This window comes from Ictidomys tridecemlineatus, chromosome X, assembly GCF_052094955.1.
Source record: "Ictidomys tridecemlineatus isolate mIctTri1 chromosome X, mIctTri1.hap1, whole genome shotgun sequence".
NCBI lineage: Eukaryota > Metazoa > Chordata > Mammalia > Rodentia > Sciuridae > Ictidomys > Ictidomys tridecemlineatus.
The window spans coordinates 100,843,224-100,861,326 of NC_135493.1; the positions used below are offsets into that span (position 1 = coordinate 100,843,224).

The 18,103-nt window shown below is 31.8% G+C and overlaps 1 protein-coding gene across 15 annotated transcripts in view; it reads left to right on the plus strand.

The window, feature by feature from the left end:
• The window catches only part of Dmd (dystrophin), a 2,094,227-nt gene that overhangs the window by 695,327 nt on the left and 1,380,797 nt on the right, over positions 1 to 18,103 (plus strand). For all 15 annotated transcript variants that reach the window (XM_078034984.1, XM_078034996.1, XM_078034982.1 and 12 more), the window contains one exon: positions 8,359 to 8,538. In XM_078034984.1, coding sequence (XP_077891110.1) covers positions 8,359 to 8,538 — 180 coding nt within the window. The remainder of the gene's footprint in view (positions 1 to 8,358; positions 8,539 to 18,103) is intronic.

An 18,103-nucleotide genomic window follows, 5' to 3' on the forward strand; every position in this document is an offset into this window, starting at 1 on the left:
ATGCATGCCAGGCGAGCGCGCTACCGCTTGAGCCACATCCCCAGCCCTAGAATATGGAATTTTGGCAAATATTATTCTTCTTGAGCAATATATGGATCCTTTAAGTCAATATTATGGTGAACACTGATTATCAACATATAGTCATGCTGTCTAACTCAGAACCAAGCTATACTGCTGTTCAAATGCAGAACCATAGTTAATCATAATGGAAATGTAAAAGCCTCATTCAATTGTAGTCTCCATTAATATAGGCACTCTGCCCCTTTGTTTACAATTGTATCCTTAATGTTAAGAATGGTGACTTACACAAAGTAAACCTTCAAGAAATATTTACTTGATAGAACTTGTCAGGGAAACCTCATCTTCACAAGGATGAGAGATCAAGAAATACACAATGGGCAGACTTTTTAAAAGGCAACACTTAGTTGTTCTTCCAGTTAACTATTGCTGTTTAACAGATACTTTAAAAGTTTTAGCTTAAAATGAACTTTTTATTATGTTCATGGATTTTGTTGGTCAGTAATTTAGAGGACATATAGAGAGAATGGCTCATCTTTGTTTCACAATTGTGGGACTTGACTGGAATGCCTACATGACTGGACTCTAGAATCATCTGAAAGTGTTCATTCACTCATACAATCAGGCTCCTGTGTTGGATGCTTTGACTTCTGGAGCTGCTCACCAAAACATGTTCCCTTGGACTTCTCATGTTGTTAGGCCATATCACAGCATGGAGGCCTAAATTAGTTAGAATTCACAAATGGAGACTAAGGACTCAAAGCAGCATTATTTCTGTAAACCAAACTTAAACTTCATATAGCGTTAATACTACCATACTCTTCTGGTAGAAATAAACATAAGCCTGCTTAGATTCAAGGGAGAGGAAATAGTATTCCATATCTTCTTGGAGAAGCACCAAGGTCAAATCACAGTAGAGCATCTTGAATAATTTTTTTTTAAATAACCATATCTGGAAAATACCACATGCTAAAAACATTTTGTGATAATAAATTCATAATTTCACTACATAGTGCAGGTTGCTATGTAAATCAATGATTAAATTTACCAATCAAGAATGTTGATCTTAGGAAGCAACATATTGACAAAATCCAATTATAGTAAAACTAGAAGGAACTTTGAAAATGATCTAGCTTATCTCTGATCCAATTACAAGTCTAAAGTTCCTTGGGATCAGCTACTCAGGTTATGTCTAAAGAGGAAAATGAGGTCCAGAAAGAAACATATGGCATATACCAGTTATTATATAACATTAGTAGCAGAGTTAAAAGGAGCACTAAGACATCCAGATTCTAGCCCAGGCCTTTCAACCCATTTTAAAACTCCTCATATCATTTGATTTCTTAGAAAAAATTAACCGCAATTGAGAACTCTCATTTCTAACAATCAATTGCCGCTATTTGGACATTTTCACTACTAAAAGATTTTGTCATCCTCGGAACCATGAAGAGTCTCTCTTAGCAAAATCTCAATAATTTTTCAATATGATTAAAATTCACACTATGTCACCTTAGTTGTGAACAAAGTAAAAATATGTTTTGTATAAGTCTTACCATTTGATAGTTAAGCCAATTAACAAAACCTGACAGCTGGTCTAGAATTTGAGGTAAAATTCCCCTGCTGACTCAGGCAGTGAATAAGAATTTAATGTTCATTAAAATATGTCACAGTCTAAGACCCAAAACAGATACCATCTGTCACTCATTTCTACTATATACCTGAGTATAGATACTGTAGCTAAAACTCTTTTATTTACGATCACAGTAATTTGTTTTAAAATATTATTATTAATAACCCATGGGATTGCCTCCTATTTTTCACTAGGAATGTGAGGTAAGGAATTTGATATGCCATTTCTTCTAGATCTGTGGGATTCATATCCATGACATGTAGATCTATTATTTTTATGATTAGATCTATTTTGGAGGGTGTAAAGGAGACAAAGGAGAAAAGAAACTTTGGCCTTTAAGAGGTGAATTAGAAGACTTACAGAATCATGTAAGTTATAGGAAGACCCAAATGCAGAATACGTCTGTTTCTGCAGAATGTTGGTATTGCTAAAGAAGGATAACTCTGGGGAAGCATGGTGATCTAGGAAAGATAAAACAGATAATAATATTAAACACATAAAGAATTATATCCAGTGTAATAAAAATATGTCTTGGCACTATTCTCTGAGGCATACTACTTATGATAATAGAGTGAAGATTTCCTGGGTCTTTTGTAAGTATACATTATTTTATTCACTCCAATTAATCTTCTAAACTTGACCAGAAAAAACTTGTCTATTTTTGTCTTATTGAACAAGTTATCTTTCTCTTCTTTATATCCTACTGACCCAGTCTGATTTATTAACTGTAGCTTCCTTCTATATAAGGGCTATGGCAATACTGTACTCTTTACTGGCTGTGGAATCAAGTGACAGGGTTAGAGTGCTTATGGGAATTCAACAAGTCCCTGTTGATAATGCTCATCTCCTGTAATGGCCTTCAAAGAATTTATACACTTAGAATCGGTGTTTTATAAAGTGTGATCCCCAGACCAGCAGCATAAACATTACCTGGAAACTTATGAGAAATGCAAATTTGTTTGCATTCAAAAACATTTTTTAAAAAGATAGTGTGCGATGATCAAATGGGGTTCATCCCAGGGATGCAAGTTTGGTTCAACATATGGAAATCAATAAATGTAATTCCTCACATCAATAGACTTTAAAGACAAGAATCATATGATCATCTCAATAGATACAGAAAAAGCATTTGACAAAATACAGCATACTTTCACGTTAAAAACACTATAGAAACTAGGGATAGTAGGAACATACCTCAACATTGTAAAAGCTATCTGTGCTAAATCCAAGGCCAATATCATTCTAAATGGAGAAAAATTGGAATTATTCCCTCTAAAAACTGCAACAAGACAGTTCTCCACTTCTATTCAACATAGTTCTTAAAACTCTAGCCACAGCATTTAGACAAAAGAAATTAAAGGGATATGAACAGGAAAAGAACTCAAACTATCATTATTTACTGATGACATGATTCTATATTTAGAGGATCCAAAAAATTTTACCAGAAAACTTCTAGAATTAATAAATTAATTTAGCAAAGTAGCAGGATATAACATCAATACCCATAAATCAAATGCATTTCTATACATCAGTAATGAAATAGAATTTAGAAAAGCTATCAATAGCCTCAAAAAATACTTGGGAATTAATCTAACAAAAGAAGGGAAAGACTTCTATGACAAAAACTATAGAAAACTAAAGAAAGAATTGAAGGAAACCTCAGAAGATGGAAAGACCTCCTATGTTCTTGGATAGGAAGAATAAATAGTCAAAATGACCATACTACCAAAAGTGTTATACAAATTTAATGCAATTCCAATTAAAATCCCAACAACATTCCTCATAAAATAGAAAAAGCAATCTTTAAATTCATTTGGAAAAATAAAAGATCAGAATATCCAGAGCCATCCTTAGCAAGAAGAGTGAAGCAGAAGGCATCACAATACCAGATCTTGCACTATAACATAGTGCTATAGTAACAAAAATGGCATGGGAGAGTAGAAGACAGAGACAAACCCACATAAATATAATTATCTCATACTATACAAACGTGCTAAAAATATACATTAGAGAAAAGATTGTCTCTTCAATAAATAGTGCTGGGAAAAATTAGAAATCCATATGCAGCAAAATAAAATTAAACCCCTATATCTCACCATGCACAAAACTCAACTCAGTGGATCAAGGTCCTAGGAATTAGACCAGAGATCCTGTGCCTAATAGAAGACAAAACAGGTCCAAATCTTCATATTGGATTAGCTCCTGACTTCCTTAACATGACACCTAAAATGTCAAGAATCAATAAATGGGATGGGTTCAAACTAAAAAGCTGCTTATTAGCAAAGGAAGCAATCAAGAATATAAAGAGAAAGCATACAGAGTAGGAGAAAATCTTTACCACAAGCATATCAGATACAGCACTTACCTCCAGGATATATAAAGAACTCAAAAAACTTATCACCACAAAAACAAACAACCCAATTAATAAATGGTCTAAGGAACTGAACAGATGCTTTTCAGGCGATATACAGATGATCAAAAAATATATGAAAATATGTTCAACATCTCCAGCAATAAAAGAAATGCAAATCAACACTAAGATTTCATCTCACTACAGTCAGAATGGTAGTTTTTAAGAATACAAGCAATGATAAGTGTTGGTAAGGATGTGGAAGAAAAGGTACACTCATGCATTGCTGGTGAGACTACAAATTGGTGCAAACACTCTGGAAAGCAGTATGGAGATTCCTCAGAAAACTTGGAATGGGACCATCATCTGCTCCGGCTACCCCACTCCTCTGTCTGTAACCAAAGGACGCAAAATAAGCATATTACAATGACACAGCCACTTCAATGTTTATAGCAGCTTAATTTACAATAGCTAAACTATGGAACCAACCTAGATACCCTTCAATGGATGAATGGATAAGGAAACTGATATGTATACACAATGGACTATTACTCAGCATTAAAAGAGAATAAATGTATGGCCTTTTCAGGTAAATGGATGGAGTTTGAGAATATTATGCTAAGCAAAGTAAGCCAATCCCCAAAAACCAAAGGCCAAATGTTTTCTCTGATCAGTGGATGCTGATCCCTAATGGGAGAGGGTAAGGGAAGAATGGAAGAACTTTGAATTGGACAGAGGGTATTGAGAGGAGGGGAGGGGGCATGAAGGTAGGAAAGATGATGGTACGAGATGGGTATCATTACCCTAGGTACAGGTACCATTGCACGAATGGCGTGACTCTACATTGTGTACAACTAGAGAAATAAAAAGTTGTGCTCCATTTATGTGCAATGAATTGAAATGCATTCTGCTGTCATGTATTAATTAGAACAAATAATAAGAGAAATGCAAATTTGTGGGCTTATTCCAAGCTTGCTGACATAGAAACATTAGAGGTAGCACCTAGCAATCTGCATTTTAACATCTTTTGGGCTATTCTAACGTTCTCTTAACTTAGAAACCCTAAATAAGACTAATCTACTTAAGTAGAATAACTGGTGATTAGAGCAAAGTGAAGTACTTCTTCCATTTAGATAAGTAATTACAGATTGAGCTGATAAAATTCATTTTTCTAGTGTAGTAAATATTATCTTGGCCTTATTCTCTAAGGCATACTCCATATGATAATAGGGTGAAGGTTTCCTGGGCCTTTTATAAGTATATATTTGTTTTTCCCACTTCAATTCATCTTCTAATCTTGACAAGATAGAACTCTTCTATTCCTACTTATTTAATAGGGTATCTGTCTTCCCCATATCTACTATCAACCCAATCTAATTTACTGATGATAGCTTCCTGCCTACTTGGAGGTAGGTCCAAGTGACTGGATTCTATGAAAATAAAATATATGTTCTTTTAATATCCCAGCTGATCTTTACCTGTTATAAGTTTTCTAAAGTTTACTTTTGTTGCCTAGACTTTTTAGAACTCTGGGTTTCTGGCACTCACAGACCCATTATCAATTCTTGATATGCAAAATGACATCCTCTAATTATTAGGAACAGTTAAACCATAATTAATAGTCTCACATAACATCCAAGCTTAAAAGAAAGACAGGAGAAGGTAATTCATTACTATGATCCAGTTTATCTGGCATAGCCATGGATTTTTCTCTTATCCTCCCTCTGCTAATTATTGTGAGAGAGTCCCTTCAGGAACTTGGAGAGTATGGAGAGCATCCAGGGAGGTGGAAAAAAAGATAAATATTGAGACCAAACAATCTGCCATCATCATTTTAAAATATTTACATCTATAGAAATTTTATTTAGCCAGTGTTTTGTCATATAGATTTATATGAAAATATATTCAATAATTATACAATTTTATTATAATGCTATTTTAATTTTACCTTGAGTGTACTTTTCCTCATTGTGTTTTTAATGGTGCCTTTCAATTTCACTAAATCCATCTTCATTTGATTTCATATTAACACAGGAGGCTTAGTTTTATTTGTTTAGATAGCACAAGGTTACCCATAGAATTCCAACACAATTTTCTTGAAACAACTCACAAATTCCGTTTTTGAAATGTTTCCAAATCATTATATATTTAGCTTAAATAATGAATGTACCTTTTAGCCCTTCACATAGGGCTATTTAAATGGTTCTTTAAGCTCTGAGATAGTAAGCAAAAGAGGATTGTACTTTCATTATTTTATTTTTAAATGTATGTCTTTATTTATGTCATGCATCTTTCCAAAAAGAACTCACAGTGGTTCACACAAAATAAATGCATGCCAAAAGTTAATAAAGAAAAAAATATAATGAATCTCCATAAAGGAATCTGAGGAATATATGTTTGAAATTCAAGTTTGCCTCTCAGCTCTATTCAGGTAGTATAAACTGTTGTTTTACTACTAGTACAAGTATGCACTTAAATTTTATGGAAAGGTAACATGTGAATTAAACAAAATGAATATAAAAAATCTATATACTACTGCACTAACATTCTGAGAGTTTTATAGATATAACTCCAACTATTAATATTTTTCTGTAATTTTTTTTCAAACTGAGAAATTATTGAGGAAATATATTACAAATGAACTTTAAAAGTTGCTTCCCCTCTCCTTAAAATGACAAGAAAGCTGAGATATAAAATATGCCAGATAAACCCAGTTCTGAATAAAGGATGAACTATTTGAACATGAAACCAGAACATTTTATAGTTCATACCTATCCATGTAAGTAACATGCTAAAATGAGCTACTTTGCAGGTGGTGTATTGACTGCTCTATGTGGATGACACTTTGGTTCATGAGCAGTTGGTACATCTGTTTCATGATAATTTATTTTATTTCCATATGTAATGTTAGTTGTTCTTATATAAGCTTGCATTTGTTTTAAAAAGTCAGATATCAAAGTTTAGCTTATATTCATTGTACTTGTACTTGCTACTGCCAGAAGAATGGGGTTGTAAAATGACTAGAAAATGATTTTTCTTCCTCCTCCCTATTTCTTTCCTATGTTTATAAGTTAAGTCACAGGCTAGCATTTGGTACTTGGAAATTGGATTTCCCTATGAGCAGAATGACCTTAGTGGTAGATAAAGTGAAAGAATAAGCTGCCATGATCTACTGATTTCACATAAATCACTTTGTTTATTATTTCCAAATCAAACAAAAGGCAATTGTGAACCTTCATTGCCCACAGAAACTTTGGAAATATGATTGGTATAAAAAAATTACTCTATAAGGGCTGAGGCTGCAGCTCAGTGGCAGAGTGCTTACCTAGCATGCGTAAGGCACTGGGTTCTATCCTCAGGACCTCATAAAAATAAACAAATAAAGAAATGCTCTCTATTTATAACTACAATCTTTTTTAAAAAATACTATATGAAACATGTAAGTATTTAGAAAATAAGCAGATAGCTTCTGAGGGATGTGGATCATACTCCATGTCTTCCTTTTTACTTAATGAGCTTCAAATTAACATTAGAAAATAATTATTCCAATAGTCTAACTTTAATTAAATAATAGATGCTAACGAAGTTTAAGGTCTGTTAACTGCATGGAAAGTTTTTATTTATAAATAATGGAATATTGAAATTGTGGAAATAAATAATATTGCAATTTTCTCCAAATAAACAGCATTTCAGAAAGCAAAGCCCTTTAGACAATCATCTTCTCAAGTCACCAGTACTACTGGCACTTTATAGTCAGTTTTTGTTAGAATTTTGTCAGAGGAAATTCACTACCATCCAAGAGCAATGCCACCCACTCCCAATTGTTAAAAAGTAGTTTCTAGCTGAGGGTGGTGGTACACTTTTGTAATTCCGGTAGCTCAGGAGGCTGAAGCAGAAGAATCACACGTTTTTGGTCAGTCTTCGTGATCTAAGCAAAATGATGAGACCCTGTCTCAAAATTAAAAATAAAAAGAGCTGGTGGTGTTGCTCAGTGGTTAAGCACCCTTGGGTTCAATCCTTACTACCAAAAAAAAAAAAAAAAGACAGTTTCCACATGTTGATCTTGTTTTGACTTTAGAAGAGCTTTTACTAATTGATCACTAGGCAGTCCTTCTAGCTCTGAAGTTACCTCTTCATAGTCTTTATTCTAATGTCTCTATTTTACAATCTCTTCAACCTTTATTGAAAGATTTTTTGAAGTTATTATGTGTATGTTTATGGACGTTCAATAATTTGCAGAAATGATTGCAGTCTTTGCCCATCTATAGAAATGAGTGAATGCATAAAAAATGGAAACAATACTGTTTTAATAAAATGTTACCTAGAACCTAAGACTTATTCTGTGATCTGGTTTTAACAGATTTTAAAAACAGATCTAGAAAAGAAAAAGCAAACTATGGACAAACTCAGTTCACTCCACCAAGATCTTCTTTCAACACTGAAAAATAAATCGGTGACACAAAAGATGGAAGCCTGGATGGAAAACTTTGCACAGCGTTGGGATAATTTAGTCCAAAAACTTGAAAAGAGTTCAGCACAGGTAAGTGATACCAATTATCATAGTATGAATTATGCTGGAGATTTTGAAACCTGCATTATGAGAATAATGCTATGACCTTACAAAGGATGTCATAGGATAATTCTGTGCCCAATGGTAAATTGAATTTAAAAAAAAACATGGCTTCTGCCATGCACACTGGCATGCACGTGTAATCCCAGTGACTCAGGGAGGTTGAGGCAGAAGGATTGCAATTTTGAGGCCACCCTCAGCAACTTAATGAGGCCCTAAGATACTTAGTGAGATGTGTCTCAAAATAAAAAAATAAAAAATAAAAAAAAGCTTGGATGTAGCTCAGTGGAAAAGCACCCCTGGTTTCAATTCCCAGTATAAAACTAACTATCTCTCTCTCTATCTCTCTCTCTCTCTTACACTTCATTTGTTATCTAATAGATTTATTTTAGAAAAAAAACAGGCATTCTAGCTTGACTTGTTATTGGAGAATCATAGGCAGGGGAATGAGCACTGATTGATTAAATTAGTTACTATACTCCAGTTTAATAGTAGTAGGGAGCTGCATGACAGAGCAGTTGACTCTGAATCACAGATTCCTAGAACCATGAATGCCATTAGTTAACCTCATTTTACATTTGGAAAAAAAAATGAAACCAGAGAAGAAAAGTGAATTATACAAGGAAATGTAGCTGTAGGAACAAGACAATAGCACAGGTCCTTTAATTTCTCTGAAGGCTTCTTTTATGAGGGCAAATGATGATCTAATTATTGGGTTTTCAGCCACAGACTGCTGATTTCATAAAATCAAGAATGTTGCTTAATTACATATAGGCTATAGTTTAGGAAAATACAAGCTATAGTTTAGGAAAATAACAAAGTTACAGTTCTGGAATGTGGTTGTATGTTAGTTATTTTAGAAGTTTTAGTAATTTAAAAATCAGGGATTGTTTTTTAGTCTCATTATCAGATGGTAGAAAAATAGGTAGCCATTCAAAATATTGACATGTATATTCTGTCACATCATTTTGTATTACAAGGGCATTTGTTAATTGATCACTGTTTACAACTCAAGGCTATGCATAAACACTTATTAAAACAATGATCACATTCAATAGATCTTAGGCAGATATCTCCTTTGTTGTGAGACAGGTACAAGGAATTTGTTTTTTTTGAGACTTGATATTTGATATGTAACACTTAGGAAACATTTATTGAAAGATGAAGAAAGGAAATTTGAGGTGTTAACTTCCGTAAATACAATAATAAATATTAATCAGCCATATATGATTTCATTCCCTGTTCAATTTTCCTTTTAAATCCAAACTCATGTAAAAATTAAAGAAATACGAGACTTTATTTCACTCATTTCTCATGCAATTAAGTAATAATAAAAATCCATTTAGGGCTGGAATTGTAGCTCAGTGGTAGAGTGCTTGCCTAGAATCTGTGAGGCACTAGGTTCGAACCTTAGCACCACATTAAAAAAAAAAAACTTAAATATGTCCATCTACAACTAAAAATATTTTTAAAAATTCATTTGTTATCTAATAGATTTATTTTAGAAATTAATTTATTGAATAGTAATTTTACTGTAGGTCATATTTTGTTATTATGTGTGATCTGTTTAAGGCTACTTTTAAATTTGCAATATCCCTCGTATTTATGCCACAAATACATGAGGTATTAGTAAATTTATAACTTTTAACTCAACAATTATTTAGATGCAATATGTACTCCTTGATCCCATAGGTTATTGTTGCAACAAAATTGATAGTATCTATGTTAACTATTGGCATTATTTGATAAAGTTGTTTTAAAATATATTCATTCAAGTGATATATTTATGGAAGTGTAACTGCTAAATTGTAGGTCATATTTGGTTCACTTGCACCATATTCAGTTGTTTTCAAGCTTAAGTGTGCATGATAATCATCTGGGGAACAGAATAAAATGCATATTCCTAGACTGAGAAAATCTCATTCTCAGTAGGTCCTGGGAAGGACCCATGAATATACTCCTTTAAGAAGCCTTTTGATACAGACTGCATATATACCTTATTTCACTGCATAATTGTAGCAGATTTTATAACATTTTTCCCCAAAAGTGAGGTGCATGCTTTTTTGAAGAAAAAAAAATGGGCTGGTAATACTTAAAAATCATTTGTTGCTAAACTGTCTTTGGTGCAGCATTAGTATTCACAGGATACTTCTGAGTATACATTAATGTGATGATTATATAGTGAAATATGACATTTTTATAAACACTGATTAACAAAGGCAGTGACATACTTATCAACCTGTGCCTTCTGGTTTTTTACAATGCTGGCTGAAATGGGAAAAGGGAGACATTCCTGGAGATGCAGTACTTAAATATACTCATTCCCTTGGAATGGTACTACTTTTCAATGAAAGTTGTATATATCTCTTCAATGTGTTACTAATTTGGTTATTCTAGTTGGTGGAAAAATACTAGAAACTTTATTTTTAATGGCCTATGAGTTATGAGACTAGTACCTAGGCAATTTACTTAACCTCTTATTCAGCAGTAAAGCAGTACTAGCTTTGATATGTGTAGTTCTTCACAAAATGATGTTCACCAGACATTATAGCATGTATCTGTTCTGCTTGTTCACTGGGATATGATGAGAATAAAACAAAGCAATAGAAATAAAATCATTTTGAGAGAAGAGAAAAGGTGATCTTAATATATAAGTCATACTGATTAGAAAGTCTGTAGGCTTGTGGTTCACCATAATTTTTAGTTTTTCAAACAGTCGTATGTTCCTATACTAGACCAGGAACAGATAAAGAGACCTACACAAGTTGTTTCCTATAACACTAAGTCGGAGCTTTTATAAGTTCATGTGTTACTTTTTCCTCACTGAATTTTCTCCAAAATATACCATCCATATCTTTTCCAATACATATCTTTGCTGGGGGTTATTGAATTCCTAGGAAGATAGAAATGAAGCTGCCCAGGGAAAGAAGAATTAAAGGAAGATAGGGAAGAAAGAAGTGATAATTTACAGTTAAAAAAAAGTGATTGATTTTCTTTTGTGAATGTCAAATTGAGCTTGATCAAAATTACATTTATGTAATCCTAAGAATTTTAGGATGAGGTTGTGACTTTGAAGAACAGAACTCACTTGTGTGTATTTTCCCCTTATGTTTATTGGGAAAAAAATCTGTCATTAATGATTACTTTATATCTAGATTTTTTTTTTAAAAAGCCTTTTGAATGGTGAAAAAATGAGCAAAGTTTGGATAATAATTTAAAACTCATAATAGTTAAAACTTGTTATTTTTGAAGCAAGGATAGGAATTGTGACTGAGAGGACAAGGCATCTGATTGTTCACATATAAAGAACACTGTGTGCCTGTGACTCTGACAGCTATTCAGGTCAAAGCTTTGAGGGATTTTGACCTTATGAAGCAGTTGCATGGCAAGAGATCAAAGCATGATTAAAATGAGCTGTGAGGGCTGCTCTCTTGCATTTTAAAGTCAGGTTTGGCTTGAATAATACCTGGACACAAGCTGAGGATGTTAAACTTGATGAGAAGGCAGTCTGAGAAAATAGAAATGCTTTGTCTCTGAATGTTGGAAGGATAATAACTCTTGTTATGTGGATACTTAATAGGGAAAAAGAGGGCAAAAGAAAAATACCCTGGGTTGACATCTGTGAAAGCTCAAATGATCCTATACTTCTCCCTATTTTTTAAATTTATATACTTGTTGAAACTTGGTTTATTTTTTCAAAGCCATGACACTAAAGAATACATTCTATGTTGATTGTAATTATGAAATATGATAGAAATTCATTCTAATGGGGGAAATAAAATATAATTTAAGTGATTTGAAACATTATGCCCATTTAAATGAAATAATATGCACTGTGTAAAGAACATATGTTTGATAGATTTTATAATTCATGATGATAATTTATATTAAAGTTGGACATTAGAGACTTAGATATAAAATATTTATCTCTCCAGGTAAGTCTAAAAGTTTTATAGTTTTATGACATATTAGCAGAATAAATATCTCCTTTCATGGGAATAAGGAAAATTCTATGACTCAGATAAGGTTTAGGATCTCATTCCCATTTTGTAAATATTTTGCTACATGACCGATTTTGCAGTATTCTCAACTTGAGCAAAAATACCTTAAAACTAATATACTCAGAATCCTTCTCTCCTTGAACATGAACACTGATGTTCATGCTGTGTGTATTTCTGCATGATACCCAAAAAGGAATATGATCATTATATATATATACATATATATATATATGTATATATATATACCTATTCTATATCATTTATGTCCTGCTGAATGATTTAACCCTTGACAGACACATGACTAATGTAAAGCATGGCTAGATATGATAAGCCAGTGATTCTCATTATTCCCAAATGCAGATTGAAGGATGCAATCTATTAAGGTGGAAATTTATTTGTCCTTTTTTCTAATTCAATTTTTATTCTTTAAATATTTTAATTTTTACTTGTATCAAAATATTTTATATTCACATTCTGGCTATATCCATTCAAAGCATTCATTAGGCTGTATCCACTCTCAAAGCATTCATTAGATTGCAGACTTATTGATATATGTGACGTAGTTACAACTGGTTTGCCTCTATTCTTTTTTTACTAGTAATTTTAATTAAAATACTCGAAAGGCTTTTAGTTTACAAGCCTTTTTAGTAATTTCTGAAAGCTCGCCAAGCCTTAGAAGCCTGCTGCCAATTAAAAAATATGTTTTTATAAAAACTAGAATTAAAACAAAATTCCTTCACTTATTTTAGGATTCCATCTTGTTGAAATTTATGTATTAACTACCTCAACTTTTAGGGTGTTCTTTGGTTCATTTATCAGGGTATAAGTTTTATTAGGAAAATTTGAAATTACAGTTCAAATTACTTTGGAAATTAATTATATACTTTTGCTACCTACAACTGTAAAAAGTATTTGGAATGGACCTTCTATAGCGGTGCAATAGGTTTATGTAATAAATTCATTACCTACAATAATATAAAACACTGTGAAAATTTAATACATTAGGGCTGAGTTAACTCTTGGAATTATGAAAATTTAATACATTAAGGCTGAGTTAACTCTTAGAACCTCTCCTTCTCAATTTACAAAATCAAAATTCGAGGATAGACAGATATCTATATGGTCCTCATAGTCCTAAATGTCTAATGTTTCTATTTGCTGGAAATTTTGTATTAAAATTTGGATTACTGACAAGATTCTAACTCTCACTATATCAACTTCAGAGGCAGCTGGACAATGACTATGAAAATAAAATCCTCTTTCTATTTAAAATAGACTGGCCTCAAAAATTATTATATTTCACTCTTGAATATGTAGTTAATATGGCATAAGGATATGATACTTAACATCTATATGATATATTCAATATCTACCGATAATAAATGAAATAACATATGAAGATAAATGTAAGTTCTTTTCCTAACCATGTACCTGATAATATTCATCACTAGTTATAGAATTTATTTCATTACTTCCATGTCAGATGGTATGTAGAGGAAGGTCAGGTGGATGAGAAAAAATAAATTACATTGCTTTTCAATTTTTGCAGGTGCAGTTAATTCATACAGTTGCTCAAATTCTGTATTTAGTATGAATCCAGAAGCTAAGATGTATTTCTTCTTTCTGACATATTTTGTACTAAAGATAATTTGAAAAGAAGAACAAAATACATAAAATGGAAGAGGCAGTTTTACAGAATGAACCTTCTTAATTATCCTATATTTTATTTCAAAGGGAAGAATGGTTTCTTTTATGATGTCTTCTGAGTATTTGACTCTAATTGTGCTCATGATTCCAATGTCAGTACCTATTCAAGAAGTTTTATTGCCTCATTATCAATATCAAAACAGGACAGTAATTAATATTAAAATTTAGTTACCAAGCTACTGTCATGAACTTTAGAACTTATTGTATGCTACACTTAGTTATGGCAGTTGCTTTGTCCTCTTTTGTGAAATAGAGCATTTTATAACCTTGTGCTTAATAACAGCCTTCTTTGTGAGCACCTGATCTTTTATCCCACGATTCTCCCACAGCTCAGCATATAAATCTTTTCCATTGCTTAGAGATATAAATCTTAACACCATCAGATTTTTATGCCTTGTGCTAACATGTTTGTGGAGATACCTTTAAGCTTGGTTAACAATTACCAGCTAAAGATGTTGTTACAATTGTGTAGTATGTTTTAACGTGTAGAAGTACAATCTATGAATACTGATTAAACGTTAATGAACACTCAGAATGTATGTTTATACATATGTGTATATATGTACATATACAAATATATTAAAACCTACATATGATTATATATAAACAACTTGGGAAAACTTTCCTGAAGCTTTGTAACTTTCCTATGCTTATAAAAGCAACATTTTGTCCAAAATATTTTGTGGTAGAAATTTGGAAACTCAAAATAATACAGAAATATATACTATACATGTAAATTATAATTTTTCTACTTAAAATATGTTCCAGTGTTTATATCTTCCAATGTTTACTCAATGCAATCATGCAAACATTTTCCAAAAATATTGAAATAGTAGCAATATGTATACTTTATCACATTCATGTACCATAATTTACTTAAACCATCACCTACTGACTTAATGTTGTTTCCATTATATTACTGTTAAAAATAACCCTATGAACAGGGAAAATGTTATATACAGCCTTCAGCAACAAAATAAATTGAAATGTTAAAATGCTCACGGAGGAAAATCTGCTTTTCTAACATTTCAAAAGAAATTTCATTGATTACTGTATGTTCAGTACATGTAGTTATTTTACATATTGAAAATTTTCATATGGCACACATTTCACAATTATTCTTGTGATTATTGCCTTCCCTGCTAAAATTCCTAAAGGCAAAGATTCCACTCTACTCATTTCTAAATGTCTTCCAATGTGTACCTGTTCAACTTAATTGGAATTTAATTGAAACATTACAGTTTAGGTGTTGGATAAATTATACAATTTTAGATTGCTTTGACTGAAGATGGTGTCCAAAGTCAGGAAACTGAATTTAAAGTATCAGTCATATAAAGGTAGTTCTAGCACAAAAAAAAAAAAAAACCTGACAATATAAGACTTGGGAATGAGAGAGTTGTGATTATCAGGCTTCAAATTTTTTAAAACTGTCATGTAGAAAAAATACTCAATTTCTTCTGTGTTTCAAGATTCAAAACATATTTTAACTGGAGGAAGTCACAAGACTTCCATAAGTTGTTAACACCTTTGCCACTGAGAAAGATTGCTGCCATACTAAGGAAAACATTATCAGCTTCTGGAAGTAGCAAATCTTATAGTAAGCAGGAGGTTATGTTAAATGGCCTTCATAATCCCTCTCCTGTCTATATTATAATGATTCTAACACATAATTGAGTAATTTTTAAAAGCCGTGGGGAAATTTAATACATGACCAATTGTTTTATATTCTAATTATAAGGAGTAGGTTATGAGAATAGTTATTATTTTCTTATATATAATGACTACAACCTTGTATTTACAGGGTCAGTGTACAGTTGTTTTCTTATTTCTCTATCCCAAAAGAAATGAAGTAGTAATTTCAATTATAATGTTGTAGTGATGAGAGTATAGAACAATTATTGATCCATGCCTTACTGTTGGTCTATTAAAAATTAATATTTTCTTCTTTTCATAAGATTTACTATCTTCTTAAATGCAGTTTCATATATATTATGGTGTCATTTCCCTTTACTATACCCTCCATAGGCATATCTATCTAATTTCTTAATACTTACCAATAAGAAAATATTACTAATATATGTAGGAAATAATTTCAAAACTAATGTTTAGTAGCAAAGATTAGATATAATTGTAAAAGGAATAGTTTTATAATTTCAGAATCTGTATTCTGCTGCCTGTACATTCAAAATTAGATAATCTCCTAATCTGAAAGTATTCTCTTCTAGGAGTCATTGTATGCAAAGAAAAGTGTGCTCATAATTTAAAAAATATTACAATAAAATGCTCTTGGAATCCAAATATAAATTACATTTTCTTTTTAACTACAAGTGAATTAAATTTGTTCATGTAATGGTCACTTTGTGTTGCATGCAAGTATGTTGTTTGTATTTTAAGCATTTAAAAAAACAATTGCTTTCTCTTTATGTATCTTATTATGGCACTATATAATTCAAGTTGCTTGAGGCTCAATGATTGATTCTGAATGACTATGAAAATCTTAGAGAAGATAAATTGGGTGCTTCATACATGTAACAATTAAGTATCTCTTAGTGTCCTTTTATTGGTAGCCTAAATAGCTTATCAAAATAGAAATTCCTCCCTCTTCACCTATGTAAAGCTGTGGTTTGTATAAAGGATAGCATTTTATCAATATGTATGTCAAAGCAATTTTTATGTGGGGTACCATGGCAAAGGAATTTATCTCTTCACTGCTAATTGCCAATTTGGAAACTAAAATAACAAAACCCTGAGGCTTCTATCATTTCTTCCCTTTGAAGGGATCAGTCATCATTGGATGAGGCAGGGAGATTATTCTAAACCCTTCCCATATCTCTTGAACTTCAGAAAAATCAATAAAACTAATCTTGACCCCAGCCAGATTATTGGCCCTGTGCTTGTAACTTAAAGCCAATCCAATGCAGGCCTTTTGTTGTTTCCTTGGAAACAGATCTTCCAAATAAGTTGGATTACCAGAAGGGTAGTGTTTAATAACCCAAAGGTAACTTTATGTCCATAATATGAAGGATATTGTGAGTCAAATAATATGAAGAATATTGTGAGTCAAATGTGTGTGTGTGTGTGTGTGTGTGTGTATATATATATATATATATATAATATGAGGAATATTGTGAGTCATTATACAACTTCTCAATGCTATGTATTGAGATGATGACTGTCCATGATTTGTGTCACAATCCATATTATTCCAGAGGCTGATGAACTATGTCACCCCCCCAAAAAAAAACAAACTATGAATGGAAAATGAAATTGATTACAAACTGAATCGCCAATGATGAATTTGGAACCTCAAATATTGGTATATATTTACTAATTTAAAACAGGAGTGTTATTCTTAGCATTTGAGTAATGTTGATCATAAAACATGTATTAAATAATAGATACTTTGTTTTAACCTTATATAGTAATTTGAAAAGACATTTCATGTATTTGATTAAAAATAATTTATAACTATTTAAAAGTATGTGACAAAACATGATAATCAAAACTTTTTATAAACCATTTTTATTTTATATTTTTTGGTTTTATACATTTGCTTATATCCAGGTATTATTTTTATTTTTAGTATAGTTTTTTATTAGTTTATTATAGTTATATATAATGTTGGGGTTCATTTTACCATAAGCATACAAGCATGGAATATAATTTGCTTAACTTTAGTCCCTAGTAATTCCTTTTTCTTCCCCTCCTCTTATCCCCTATTCCCTTTACTCTTCTCCATTGGTCATTATTCTATTTATTTATAGCTTTTTAAAAATTAGGTTACACACACACACACACACATGTATTTTAAAATTAGGTGATTATAT